Here is a 14806-nt window from a genome sequence, read left to right as displayed (position 1 = left end):
ATGGCATATGTGTGCTCACTTTCAAGATTTTAAGAGTAAAAGATGCCCCACATCAAAATATAATGTGGAAGGTAGAGAAGTTATAAATATCCAATAGAATAGGCAGCAAAGAAAGAAGAAAAAAGTAAAGAATTAGTATTAAAAAATATATTTTCTAAATTTCATGGTAACATATTACTAATATGTTTCTCACTTCTATGTATTCACTGGTTACTTGAGTTCAATGTGATATCTGGTATAGTTCTAGAAACTACTCTTAAAAAGAGAACTTATAAATCAACTTCAATGAGAAGATTCACAGAATTTTAATTTTAATGGTTTAATAAGGCAATTTTAATGAGGAAAGTATAAAGTAGAAATTGCTAAGGATTCTAGAAAAAGGAGAGATTTGTGTGGGGTTTTGTTTTATTTTGTTTACCAGTACTGAAATTGGAGTCTAACCAAGTGCTGCTTACCTATTCAAACAAAGCAAGTAATAATTTATGGTGGTATTCATTCTCCTATCTGTGCATATCCAAGAGAGACATCTATAGTATACGAAAGCCAAAACTTTTTTTTAGACTTTTTATATAAAAGACTGGGTTAATCAAGAAATAATTGTCAATTTAGTATTCATTTTGTATAATCAGTGCAGTTGCTTTAATACAGGGCACAAAAGAGAACAGGGCTAGACATAGGCCCAGATATCTAGTTATCTTTTTAATCTGTGTCTCTGGAGATAACCTTGGCACTCATGCCTCTTAAACTCAATCAAATTCCTGTTAGTAGTTTATACAGATTTGCACATGCTTGCCATAAATTAAATACCTTTATTGTTTCAGAGTATAAACCTAGAAATATTTTCTTATTTTTGGTATACTTTTACCAAAATTGTAAATGACAATGTCTCACATAATTTTTTAAAGTAAAACTTAATATAGCCCTCAGATTCCCTGAAGTCATCAAAAATCATACTCAGCAGCCTATATCAGACACAAAATAATAAAATCATTTTAGTAAAATAACCAAGGTGAAATAGTACTACCATATGCTTAACAGATATCTGGTAGCTAATGCCTATGAAATAGAAACATTATTAATTATCTATTGAGTATATCTATTAAATAACTAAATGACAATAAATAACAGATGAGTTCCTCCCACTCTAGCAATAGAGAGATTAAAATGCATATTATGCACATTTAAAATACATATTATTCTATGTCTAAACAGAAAAAAAACCAAAATTTAAGTATAAATGGCAATCAATACTTCAGCATAGAACTAATATATTGAGCACAATGACTAATGAGATTAAAATATTGAGCACAACGAAGAATGAGATCAGCCATGCATGCATGGGGAATTTACAGCCTATCCTACACTCTTGGTCATCCAGAGGCCCTCTTCCTCCCCTCCATCCAAAGGATAATGCCACATTATGCAGTACTTCCTAAGAAATTATCAACCTAGATTACTGTTAACTAGCATGAATTGGCTACATGAACCTTTTTTGTTTAATAAATAAAAAGTAGATCTAAGAACCTGTGACTTTTACTGGAAAATATCAGAGAGTGCAGCATGTACGTAGTTAGAGATTTTAAAAAATACAGTCACTCAACTAACCTGCTAAGCTCAGCTGTGACACTACACGGTACCATTTAGGGAAAACTCTGCAACTACCAGTGATGTTATTTACATATATTCCATAGAATTCCTCTCCAAATCAAGAAATATTGCCATTTTGATTTTTTAACTAGGTAGTATATGCCAAAACAAAAAGCATACCTCATCAATTTAACCAGACATGTCACTGACTGATTTGGAAAAATCTAAAGAAAATTACCACTCCTTTCAACTGTAAATATAATCAATTTCAGTTTAAAATGTTTTTAATCTTCTCATTTTCTCTTCTGTGATGAAGGAAATTGGTCATTTAAGCATGGATTTTTGTTGTTGTTGAGGTCAAAAAAATCTCAGGGCTAAAAATAAGGGCTATGTATTTAAGTGACTTACTCCTGATTTCTGACCTAACATTTCCCTTGGGGTACACACGATGAGAGATCCCCGGTAATCTAGCAGGAAGCAAGTACTTTTGGACGTCATAATCTCCTGGTTTAAATGGCTCCCTTCCTGCTGCCACCACAGCTCCAGAGCTCAGGATCACGGCCTGGAGACTGGGAACCTAGAAAAAAACAGAGTTATGGTCCTTACATGAGCAACATGCAGTTTCGTTATTTCCCTATGGTAATTTTATAACTGAATCAAGTCAACAATCTCCCCAACTTGAAAGAGATAATCACCAAGCATTTGTTAGGCACCAATGTTGTATACAAAATAACTGGAAACACCAAAGTGAGTGTGTGCGGGGGTGGGGGTAAGACCAACATCCTCACTGAGCCTCCACACTAGCTGGAGAGAGGCAGACGGGGGTCTTCCGTCATAACTAAAGCCATCTTTGAAAGAGATGCAGTACTGCCTCGGTCTTCCCCACCAAAGAATCCAGCTGAAGCCAACTGTCTACCCTGAACCAGCTGAGGCACGGCCTGGTGGGCACGCCAGGGCCGGGAAGGTGAGCTCTTGTGGACATGCTGTCAGCTGCAAGGGAAGCCCTCCCCAGACCCCTCAGCAGGAATCCCAGGAAAATGCTTTCTCCACCTAACAATACCACTCTTGGCCGTGCCTTTTCAAGAAATATTGTCAAGATTCACTTCTGTGCCAACACAGTACATAACTCGGTGCTCACAGAAGGCAAAAACGGGGAGGGAGCGTGGGAGCAAGAGGGCACCCTCGGGGCCCAAGCCTCGGTCAGGTTCTGAGCAGAGAACCGAGACCACGCACCCAGTTGAGCGGGCGCCCTCCCGCCAGGGTGGGAAAACACACGCACGCATGCGCGCGAAGCCTTCCTTCCCGGGGGCTGTCCACGTCCCGCACGACGCGAGCCAACGCATGAGGAAGCTCCGAATGCTCACCTTCCTTCCATCCGTAGCGTACAGCTTGGTAACCGGGCGCTTCATGACCTCTGTCAGGTGCTGCAGAAAGGCCTCGAAACTCGGGGTGACCCTCTTGTTCAGAACGACCACGCGTCTTATCTTCGGGTCGCCATTCCTGAAGACCACGAGCCTCCGCGGGGCGCGCAGCATGCCGGGAGCGGCGGCGGCAGGGGAGCGGTGCGCGTGCGCGGTGAGGGCTAGGCTGCTGTGCCAGGGCCGCGGGCGTCGGCGGGCCTTGTCCAGGTCCACCGGCTGCACCTTCCTGCCGTGAGAACACAGGTACGACTCGCCGTCCTCCAGCTCCTCTAGACTAGTGATGCTGTGCCTTCCTCGAGGGGTGCTGATGTTCCTCACCCCGAAAGGTAGCGGCACCTTCCTTGACAAGTTATCCAGCAAAGCATCAAATGTCTTAAAGGAACGAGGGTTGACCACCACCCTGACTCCACCAAATTGCGGGTCTCCGCTCTTGTAGAAGCTGATCTTTTTGGCTACAGCAGGTTGAGTGACGCTGAAATGGCGAGGGGAAAGACCTTGACCTTCTGAAGAAGTCGGATAAATCATGGAAAAACTGGTGGAAGGAGGTTCGCTCATTTTGGCTGAGACCTGGAAAGGAAAGAAAAGTATTCCTCTCCAGAGTAACAGCACCATAAAGAATACATGATAATGCTGATGCAATCTAATTATAATTGTAGATATACGGGCTATTCCTAGGATTTCATTCATTCATTTATTTATTCATTATACGTGCTATTTTGGAAGACAATTTTAAGGGGCTTACAATAAGAAGACATAAATGGAACAGTTAGATAAGGGTATTTATAATTTAAAGATAAAAACAACCTAAAAACGCTAATAAGGGCCTAGGTCAGTAAATTATGATATACACATGCATGCAATGGAAAACTTTGCAACCATTAAACATTGCTTTATAGATCTGTATTTATTGGATAGAGAAATGATCATGACCTATTACTAAGTTGAAAAGCAGTTTGTAAAATATATATGCTATGCCATTGATTTATATGTATGCATATTTATTATACTAGTAGAAGAAAATTCCAGAAGTATATACAGCCCAGTGTTGATGGTGATTAGATGGCAGAGCTATGGATAATATTTGTGTTTTTTATACATTGCTAAATTTTGTGAATCTTTAAAATTAACAGGTATTATTGAACAATTAAAAAATAAAAGAAGCACAGATCAGGAACTATCCAATGAGAAAAATAAGGGAGTTTTGCAATTGATTTATTTAGTTCTGCATGTCCTGGCAGTCAAGGAAAGGGAGGAAACAGGAAAAGTTTATAAAGTTCAAATTGTCTGTTGGAACCAAAAGAGTTCATGTAGAGGAAAATGTTTCCTAACATTAAATTCTAGAAGGAATGTATCACATAAATCCTTAAATAAGGGCCATATTAGGATAGTGTAAGATGTTTCCATTACAGGTTGTCGAAAATGAAGGTAAATTGTCTAACGTGCCACTAATCCTACTTTGGGAAACACTGCACTAAACAAGTATTTTTTGAATGAATGACAGCATTGCTACGCACTGCTAAAATGGTGCAGTCTGGGTACTGTTCCCACTAGTGGTTCTAAAATGAAAACTTCAGGAGGGAATGTAAGAGCCGCTTTCAGCTAATCACTAAGGTTTTCCTCTTCCACTTCCAATGAAGCCAGACTCTGACAGGTGAGCAGCTTGTGGAAGGGTTTATCTGGTTCTGGGCTTGTTTTTCATTTGTAGCATATTATGGCTATTTTCTGTTGTTTTTAAATCAAAGTAATTATTAGTGTCTTTTGACAGAGTAAGAATGCCCTGCAGCCTTGAAGACAAATTGAACAAGTAAATGTGATCACTATTATGGAGATGAAAAAGGCATGTTTGTCATTATAAATCAGCTGTAAATCTGGCCCAAATCATCTACTTAAATGTTTGCAAGCTGTTACCTAAGATTCTTCATATATCTCCAATATGATTTGCAAGTCTTATTTATATATAATTTAGGAAAATGCATTCAAAGATCCACCTAGAAATTAGGTGTGTCACCCCTTCTCCCTCCCCAAGCTGTTTAAAGTAATCATAGGACTTAAGACAATAAAGGCAGCTGTAGCAGGCATGCGCATCAGGAGCTGAGGAATCCAGCTTTGCTCCAGTGGAGTCAGCAAAATCGCCACCTCTTCTCATCCTTGGCTGATAAACTGTGGTCTGACCTTGGGCGTGCTGCTTAATCTCTGTGCCCTCACCAACTATAGGAGGAATGATGAGTTCCTTCAGTATATAAATAAAAGGTTTCAGAATTCTTTGCCTCTGATTACTTTTTAGGTTGCTTTACTTATATATTTATTTGAAAATATTTTACATGAATAGTGTTTTGAGACACATTTTTCACCTAATTTTGGAAAATTATATTTATCTGTATGTAAGTACATAGTGAGGCTTTTAATTTCAGTAGTTTTCTGCCTGGATGTCACTATTTGGAGAGGTGTTGACCTGGTGGTTATGTTGAGAAGCACAGTTATGTGAGCTGATATGATAAAGGTTTTGTTTTTTTGTTTTTTGGGTTTTTTTGGCTAAAATAAGAGAAAGGAGATTTTGTGCTGGGACCAGGAGGAAAAACATGGAAGATAAGGACGTTGGAGGGAAGAGGTGGCCCCCATTGTCCCTATCCCACTGCTGCCCAGCCCCGAGCACTGGTTTTGAGCCTAGTACATGAAGAGAAGCTGAAGGTACCATGCCCTAGGAAGATGCCGTATGCCCAGCAGTGGAGGAGCATTTGAGAAAGTACCTGCAGCAGAGAGGTTGCCAGGCACCTTGATGAAAAGGCTGTAGCGAAAATACAAGCTCATATGGTCCTTCATATGCATGTATGGGGATCTCTGGGAACTCCTAGAAGTCACTGGGGGAAGTTTTAGAGTGTTGAGATTTTGCATATATTCATGTGAGGTGTAAGAGGCTATGGTGAGGTAAGCATTGTGTGTGTATAACACAGAACCTGATGAAGATTCAGTTTTATCATTGAGTAAAAAGATCCAAGTGCATACAGTGCCCATCATCATTGGGGAAGAGAATGCAAGCCAGATTCCTTCCAGAGGAAGAGGGTCAGCTTTTGCCTTGATATAATTAATGCAGCATCTGCCAGTGCACATGAGCAAGACCAGTAATTCTTGACAGTAGAGTGCACCCTTTTGTGAAAGAGCTGCCAGCCCTCCACGGTTTTTAGTTACCCTGTCTTTAATTGTGCACCTTTTTAATCAGCTTTAAAAAATAATCAGAATTTGGATGGAAATTAATGTTTCTTTACATACGTTTTAAATAAGGTTTATTCTATGCCCTCTGAAGTTGGGATAAGGCAGTAATACACTTAGGGACTATCTGGAGGACAAAGTAGCCTAAAGTGGGCTAATTCTTCTCCCAGCATGTTAGGCTGCAGGAGGAGAAGTGGAGATAAGAAGAGGTAGCAAGAGGAAACTGCAGAATCTTAAGGCCCTCCACTTTCCCCACCACTGACATCCCTAGAAGTAGCAAAGGACAGGACCTGGTTAACAAACTCTTTGCCTCTAGCCCAAATTATATTGAAATTTGCTTCTAATGACTTGACAGCTTGCTACCAATACCTTCTCCTCTTCTCTGCATTCTCTTTATTGCCCAAAGTTAGACCATGGAACTATCATGAATATTTGTATTGCCTTTTAAGATAAAGCAGATTTTTTTAACACCCTTTGATTCACTAGGTTCAACCATGATTATGCTTATCTATGCCATCGTTGGTCTCAATCAGGAGTACATTTGAGTCTGTGCTGCTCAGAGCTAAATAGCTGCCTCTACCAAGAGGGCTGTACCTTCCCTCCACCACTTGCTTGACAAAACAGATGCCAGATTTACAAGATGCATGCCAATTCATAAGCATTTCTCTCCTAGACAACCTTAAATCCTTGTATATTTATGTTAAAGGAAAAAAGTTATCGTGCTACTAAAATGAAATAGTTTGACATTTTATCATTCTTCTATAAGTAATCATTTCACTAATTTATCACTTTGATATGTAATCATGTCACTAATTATATTTTAAATTTAATTTTCTACCAAGTAGTAGGAATTCAGGCAATTCAGAAAGAAGAATGAAGTAGAAAACAAAACAAGAAAATTGGTATATTCATAATGTTAATTCTGTGGCAATTCACAGATTTGATATTGCAAGAAAAATTTGTTCATTTCACAGATTATCATGACTCTATGGGGTGGGATCAGTGGGGGGGTTCAGAAAGGAAATACACCAATTATTTCTTCTGGTCTTCACTGCTTTGTTGAATTACAAGCAGCTTCCTTCTTCTTCAGTGTATTGCACAGATTTCTCTGAGTAAATAGTGCCTTTATGATGAGAAAAAATAATAAACTTTACTCATATTTGAATAAACTAGAATTTCTTGATTTCCTGATACTGAAGTTCCCTTCTACTTCAAAATCAGAATATGTTTATGACATAATTGGGTAAAATATAATTATTAGCAATATTTATTCTTTTTTCTAATAAAGATAGAACACAAATATGTAATCTAGATATAGAATAGAAAATAAAGTACAACTAGCTAAAAAATAGATTATTAGCAAAATAAAGATTTTGAATAGTTTTGTACTTACCAGAACTTGAAACTTCCCTTAAAAAGAAAAAGATATTTTAGGTTGTTTGAATAATTCACATAAATGTCACTGGGTGTGTAACCTGCTCATTTCGTGCAAAGAAACTAATGTCTTTGGATTTATTCTTAGCATATCCACTCAGGGATTGAGTACAGCCAATTAATTTAATCCAGGGTGATGCTAATCACCAGACAGAATTCACCTTAAGGGGACCATGGCCAGAAACAAACCAGCGCCTAGCTTGCTCGACAGTTCTGAAATCTTCCCAATTAGAGTTTCTCTTGGATTATCTTGCTTACCTAGTATCATTCTCAGGAGAAAATACTTTGCCAAATCATAAGCATTTCTCTCCCAGACAACCTTAAATCCTCATATATTTATGTTAAAGGATAAAAGTTGTTATCATGCTGCTAAAAATGAAATAGTTTGACATTTTATCATTCTTTGATAAGTAATTGAGTCATTATTTGCTCATGGTAGTCATTAAAAAAAAAGACCTAAGCCTTTTTACTTTTAATTTAAGCACTCCTGCTTATTACCACATCAATGTAGTTCTAACGAAAATGGCAGTAAGTGTAAATAATTTGGCTACTCAGCATAACACAAGACAAACAAGAGAGGCACCGCATGATGAAGTGAAGTTATTTTATGCTTCTGCATACACAGCACTCTTCCACTGCTCTGCTTAATCATGATGGGATTCTAACGTTTCAGGACTTTGTCACACAAGAAGTCCCCACATGACACTTGCTGCCTCTAGTGGCTACCTGCAGTCTAATCTGACCTGAAGATACCTCACCTAATCGGATTTCTTACCAGCTCTAAATCACAAAAACAAGGTAAGGGTCCTTCAGAAGGAAAGAAGGGTCAGGTTCAAGCACGTGCTCCCGAATGTTGTCTCCAAACAGATCACAAGAGGAAAAAGACTATGAAATTGCACACTTTGCCTCGTAAATACTGACTTTGTAACAAATCATCTATTAAAAAGTAAAAAAGAGAAAGGAAGAAAAGGAGGGAGGTAGGGAGGGAAGAAGAGGAGGAAGGTAGGTAGGGGAGGAAGGGGTAGATAAGAGAAACTGTGTTTAACTTTGATACAAACCTCCGTTTATAATTATCACTGTCTGCACGAAGACATAGCTATTGAATCAATAAAGAAATTTATGTTGACAGGGTAGCAATAGGCATGAATGGTATCATTACCAGCACAAATTTAAATTAGAGTTAGATATAACCCTCCCTTAAATAGCTAAGGACTAATGAGACATTTTTGTTGGTTTTATCTTGAATCCTATAATCCACATCTATTCATATCCATTGGTTCTATTTCAACACTGAAGGAATTTCAACTAAAGGAATTCTTTTGGGGCATTTCAGGAAATGTAAAATTTTATACATGTAAGCCAGCACAAAAGGGCTCTCCTTTTCTCAACATCTGCCACATCTCACACACACTCCACTCCCACATCTCCAGTTGGGAACAGGGACCAAGTATACCTGTTGTCCAATCATGCCACCACACTGGCATCACTTGTCTCTGGCAGACGCCATTGTGGGGAGCATAAACCACTGCTTCTCGGGCTTGGACATGCGCATGAATCACCTGGGGATCTTGTTAAACTGGAGCGTCTGACTCAGTAGGTCTGGGGTGGGGCCTGAGAGTCTGTATTTCTAATAAGCTGATGCTGATGCTTCCAGCCCTGGACTACACTTCAATTAAGGAGTCTAAGAAGTGCCGGAGGCCTCTATGGCAGGATTCATTTTAGGGTTCTTCCCTGCTAATGGCTTCAATAGCGGGACCTCTGAGATGACCTGTCTATTATATATGAACTTGATAAATTCTACCTGGTCAACACTGACAGAGTAGCCAGATCACCTGGAGCCAGTGCACAGTGGTTAAGCATAAATTCTTTGAAGTCAGTCAAACCTCAGTTCAAATCCTGTCTCTTCCTTCCACTTAGCTGTGTGGTGTCAGGCCATTTACTTACTTCTCTGTGTCTTTTTCTCTGGCCATAAAATGTGAGAAAAACCTACCTTATGGGCTCATTGTGAGGATTAAATATCATATGTTTGGCAAAGTGCCTAAATATCACAGTAAGTGTTCAATAAATAGAATTATTATTTTTGCCATGTTAATCTTCTTTTAAAACACTTCCATGACCCTCACAGCATTTAGTGAACATCCCCGCACCCTAGTATGCCACACCATTTGTGATCTGACCGCAGCTTACTTTTCCAATTTCATCTCAACCCATGTGTTGCACTCTATAGTTTGAATTACTTCACATTTTCTTAAATGTGGCTCTGGACTTTTACATGTATTTTTTCTTTTACTTGGCATGCCTTCTCCTAGCCTAAACACCCTGCCCTCCATTATCATCCACTTTTCATTCTCTTCCTTCAATACTCAATTCATCTCAGAAAGTTTTCTTGAACCCTTGCCTTTCCACTACACCAACATACCCTCCTGAACTATACCCTCCACTATGGTCTCTTATCTATCTGTATAAATATACACTCTCGCACATTTTCATACTGCACTGCAATTGGCAGCTTCTTAGTCAATAAGTTCATTAAGTACTAGAAGTGTAACTTATTTATCAGTATTTCCAGAAACAGCTCAGTGCCTTGTACACAGCAGACACTGGATAAATATCTACTAAAAAATGATCCTCTGCTTGTGTTTAATATAGTTTGTTATAGAAACATACATGCCTGAAGAACCCTGCCTCATTGTAACCGCTAGAATTTACCTCTCCAAGCAGGCCCCAGGAACCCAGGGCAGGGATCACACTATATCAGGAAGCAGAATTGTTTTGTGCAGTTAATATGAAACATGTCATTTGTCTTTTCCATCCAAGCCACATGGAATTCTGTGTACGGTCCATTCTGATGAAGCTAAATTACTGGATGTTAAACCTGGATGCTCTCTACCTTGAAAACCATTCCTCATATCACAGATCTCCTGGACTTTGAAACTGGTGTCTGCCTTAGGCTGCTCGGGCTGCTATAAGAGAATACCACAAACTGGTGGCTTAAACAACAGACATTTATTTCTCACAGTTCTGGAGCCTGGGAAGTCCAAGGTCAAGGTGCCAGCCAACTTGGTTCCTGGTGAGAACCCTCTCCTTAGCTTAGGTGCTGTGGAGAAAAATAAAGTAAAGTACGAGCAGTAGTGATGGAGGTCAGGGAAGACCTCCTTGAGAAGGTTACATGTGAGAAGATATCACAAAGCGGTGAGGGAAAGACATTCGGATATCTAAGAGAAGAGTGTTCCTAGCAAAGAAAGTAAGTACAAAGGTCCTGAGTCAAGGGTGTGTGGAAAGTATTTGAAGTATTTGGGAAAGGATAAGAAAGCCAGTATGGCTAGAGTGGTAGGGCACCAAATTATGTAGGGCCTTGTACCCGCTTGGTAAAGACTTTGACTTTAAGTGAGATGAGAAACAGAAAGAGGGTTTTAAGAAGAGGAGTAATGAACTGATTTACACTTCAAAGGATTACTTTGGATATTGTGTTAAAAACTGAAGTTAAAAATAGAGGTAGACAAGAGAGAAGATGGTGGAGTAGAAAGTACTCAGAATCTGAACACCTGGACAACAACTGTGCTGGCAGAAACTGCCTGAAGTAACTATTTAGGAACTCTAGAGTCTATTTGAATGCTTGCAGCTTCCAGGGGAGGCTTGGCTGGTAAATTGTAGTTAACTTTGGTCTATTTCAGTATTTAGCATAGTAGTGGCTACCTATCTCTCATTCCCTAGCCCTTAGCAGGCAGCTGTGGGAACAATAGCCTGCATTCCTGGAGCAGCTTGTAGAGCCAGGGTGGGCGATAATGACCTTGTCCTCCAAATATTGGGGTTCTGTGTTCTGATTACTGCTTCTGATCATGGAGGTGCATACAGAGGTGGGCAGTCATTGTTGCAGGCCCCGCTGACTAAAGTGGCTAATGGGATTTAAAGGGGCAGCACCACAGGGTTTTTTTCCTTCTTTTTCCCATTTTGGGAGCAGGCATTTGAAGACTAGGATATTCAAAAACAACTGTGTATATGGGATAATTTAGAAAGTCACCTTGCATGCCCCAGAAAAGACAGCCTTAGAAAAGACCTGAAAAGGCTTTAAGCTTTCATCTCAGGCTGATCTTTGGCAGAGACACTGTACAACAATGTGAAAGAAAACCCACAAACCCTGGAGAAGGGGGAGAATTTGATTTTCAGAGTTACCACATTATAAGACTCAAATGTCTAGTTTTCAACAACAACAAAAAAAATCACAAGGTGCACAAAGAAACAGGAAAATATAGCCTATTCAAAGGAAGAAAATAAATCAACAGAAACTATGTCTGAGGAAGCCCCGATACCAAAGACTTTAAAACAAATATCTTAAAGATCCTCAAAGAGCTAAAGGAAAACATTAACAAAGATAGGAAATCAATGTGTGAACAAAATGAGAATATCAATAAAAAGAGAGAAAATATAAAAAGGAACTAAAAAGAAATTCTGGAGCTGAAAAACAAAATAACTGACATGAAAAAATTCACTAGAGTGGTTCAAAAACAGATTTGAGCAGACAAAAGAAAGAATCAATAGAACCTGAAGATAGGATGATTGAAATTATTGGGTCTGAGGAAGAGAAAGAAAAAAATTGAAGAACAGTGAACAGAGCCTAAGTGACCTGTGAGACATCAAACAGACAAATACATGCATTGTGGGAGACCCATAAACAGAAGAAAGAGAAAGAGAGAAAGGAACAGAGAAATTATTTAAAGAAATAATGGCTGAAAACTTCCCAAATTTGATGAAAGACATGAAACTATAAATTCAAGAAACTCAATGAGCTCCATGTAAGATAAACTTAAAGAGACCCCCACCAAGATACATAAGCAAAGTCAAAAGCCAAAGACAAAAAAGAAAATTTTGAAAGCAACAAGAGAGAAGCAATTTTTCACATACAAAGGATCCCCAGTAAGATTACTAGCCGATTTCTCATCAGGAACCTTGGAGGCCAGAAAGCAGTGGGTGATATATTCAAAGTGCTGAAAGAAAAAAACTCAGCTGAGATTTCTATATCCAGCAAAACTATACTTCAAAAATGAAGGAAAAATTAAGACATTCCCAGATAAATAGAAATTCAGGGAGTTTTTACCACTAAACCTGCCTTGCAAGAATTGCTAAAAGGAATCCTTTGAGTTGAAATGAAAGGACAGTAGACAGTAACTCAAATCAGTATGAAGAAGTAAAGATCTCAGTAAAGGTAAATACCTTTAGGTAAAGGTAAATGGACCATTTATAAAAACTAGTACTGTAATTTTGGTTTGTCTACTTTTTATTTTCTACATAATTTGAAATAAAAATGTATAAAAACAATTATTAATCAATGTCACTGGGCACCCAATGTATAAAAAATTAATTTGTGATATCAATAACAGAAAGCAGAAAACAGAACTGTGGAGGAACAGAGATTTTTGTATGCTATGGACATTAAATTGGTATAAATTCAAATTAGACTGTTAAAAAGAAATACAGGTAGAGCAGTTAGAAGAGTGTTGTAATAATCTAGCTAGAGGTGAGGATGACTCAGGCCTAAATGACTGCTGTGGAGGTGGTGGGAATGGTCAGATTATGAGCATTTTCACTGTGGTACTGACGGCATTTGCTGATGGATTAGACGTAGATTCAATACAGATTGGCTGTGAGGGATGAGAGCAAAAGAATTGTCTAAGATGACTAAGATTTTTGTCCAGTGCAACAGAAAGAGTGAAATTGCTAATTATTCAGATGGAGAAGACCTCAGAAGTAGCAGTCGAGAGGGTGGGAGATGGTGGTGAATATCATCTCAAAAAGCACATCAGACATCCAAGTGGAAATATTAAGTAGGATTTACGTATACCAGGAGTTCAAGCTGATGGTATAAATTTGGGAGTCGTCGACATACTACTGATGGTATTTAAAGCCTGGATGAGTCTGGATGAGAACTTCTAATAAGTGAGTGTAAATGGAGAAGAGAATGTTATCCACTGTAACAGCCCACGGCACTTCAAAGTATAACAGACACAGAGATTGAGAGGACCCCGCAAAGGAGTTGGTGAGGAAAAGGTGCATCAACAGAGTGGTGTCCGGGGAGCCAAGGGAAAATGAGTGTTTCAAAAAGGAGGTAGTGATGAGCTGTGTCAAATGGTATTTATATGTCAAGTAAGAGAAGTACTGAGAAGGAGGCATGGGCTTGTGGAGTTTATCAGTAACCTTGACAAAAGCTGTTTTGGTGGAACAGAGGGTAAAAAGCCTCCCTGGGATAGGAGAAAGAGAAAACTGGAAGGAGGGGAATTGGAGCCAGAATGTGGAGATATATATATATATTTTTTTTTTTGCTAGTTATGGTTTGCTTGTTTTTCCTATTCAGTGTGAGATATAGTACGGTGTGTGTGTACACACTGACAGAATGATCTGGTCAAAAGAGAAGATTTAATGCTGCAGGTAAGAGAGGGAAGAATTGCTGGAGCAGTGTCCTTGGGTGGATAACAGGGACATGGGATCTAATGCATGAGGGAGGTGCGGATCTTAGCAGGCATTACAGAGAAGATCATCCCTAGGAATAGAAAGGGATGCAGAGAGGCAGCTGGAGGTAGCCTTCCCTTCTGAGCACTCATCTGTTCTCAGCAACATCAGATGAGAGGCCGTTCACTGAGGGTGCAAGTGAGGAGGAGGAAGAAGTGCCGTGAATCTGAGAAGAGAGGAGGAGGTATGGAATAGTCACTCAGTGGTGTGGAAGAGTGACAGGACAGAGAGGTGTCGTGGCCTTGCAGGCTGCACTGAGGCCCTGCTGCAGGTTTGGGGTCACAAATGTGAAATAACACCAAGCAGCATGCAGTACAGGCTGGCTCCCACTGCACAGCACTGATCTGCTATGACATGACAGAATGGGACCATTTCTTGGTCGATACCCTTGATTTTCCCTGACATCTATCCATCACAGCTACTGCCTGGGCCCAGCTCTGCTGAACTTGGCATTCCCAGCACCAACTACAGAGCCTTCCCCACACCTCAGCATGCCTGTCTGCAACCTAGGATCCTTTGAAACCAAACAAAAGAGCCTGATCTATGCCCTGTGCTAGATCCTGCAGGTGTGACGATAGACAAGAGAGACCCAGCTCCTGTCCTCATGGTGCTTAGGGCCTAACAGGGAGACAAACTCAGCCCAAATATGCTTT

At 39.6% G+C, this 14806-nt stretch overlaps 1 protein-coding gene across 1 annotated transcript in view; it reads right to left on the bottom strand.

The window, feature by feature from the left end:
- The window catches only part of RP1 (RP1 axonemal microtubule associated), a 280580-nt gene extending 277017 nt beyond the window's left edge, over window positions 1–3563 (bottom strand). The window contains exons 1-2 of the mRNA XM_058528715.1: window positions 2952–3563; window positions 1996–2164 (exon numbers count right to left, since the gene is read on the bottom strand). Coding sequence (XP_058384698.1) covers window positions 1996–2164; window positions 2952–3563 — 781 coding nt within the window. The remainder of the gene's footprint in view (window positions 1–1995; window positions 2165–2951) is intronic.
- Window positions 3564–14806: the final 11243 nt, after the last annotated feature.

The sequence above is a fragment of the Diceros bicornis genome, chromosome 33 (genome assembly GCF_020826845.1).
Source record: "Diceros bicornis minor isolate mBicDic1 chromosome 33, mDicBic1.mat.cur, whole genome shotgun sequence".
Classification (NCBI taxonomy): Eukaryota; Metazoa; Chordata; class Mammalia; order Perissodactyla; family Rhinocerotidae; genus Diceros; species Diceros bicornis.
This window is presented reverse-complemented; position numbering and strand designations above follow the sequence as displayed.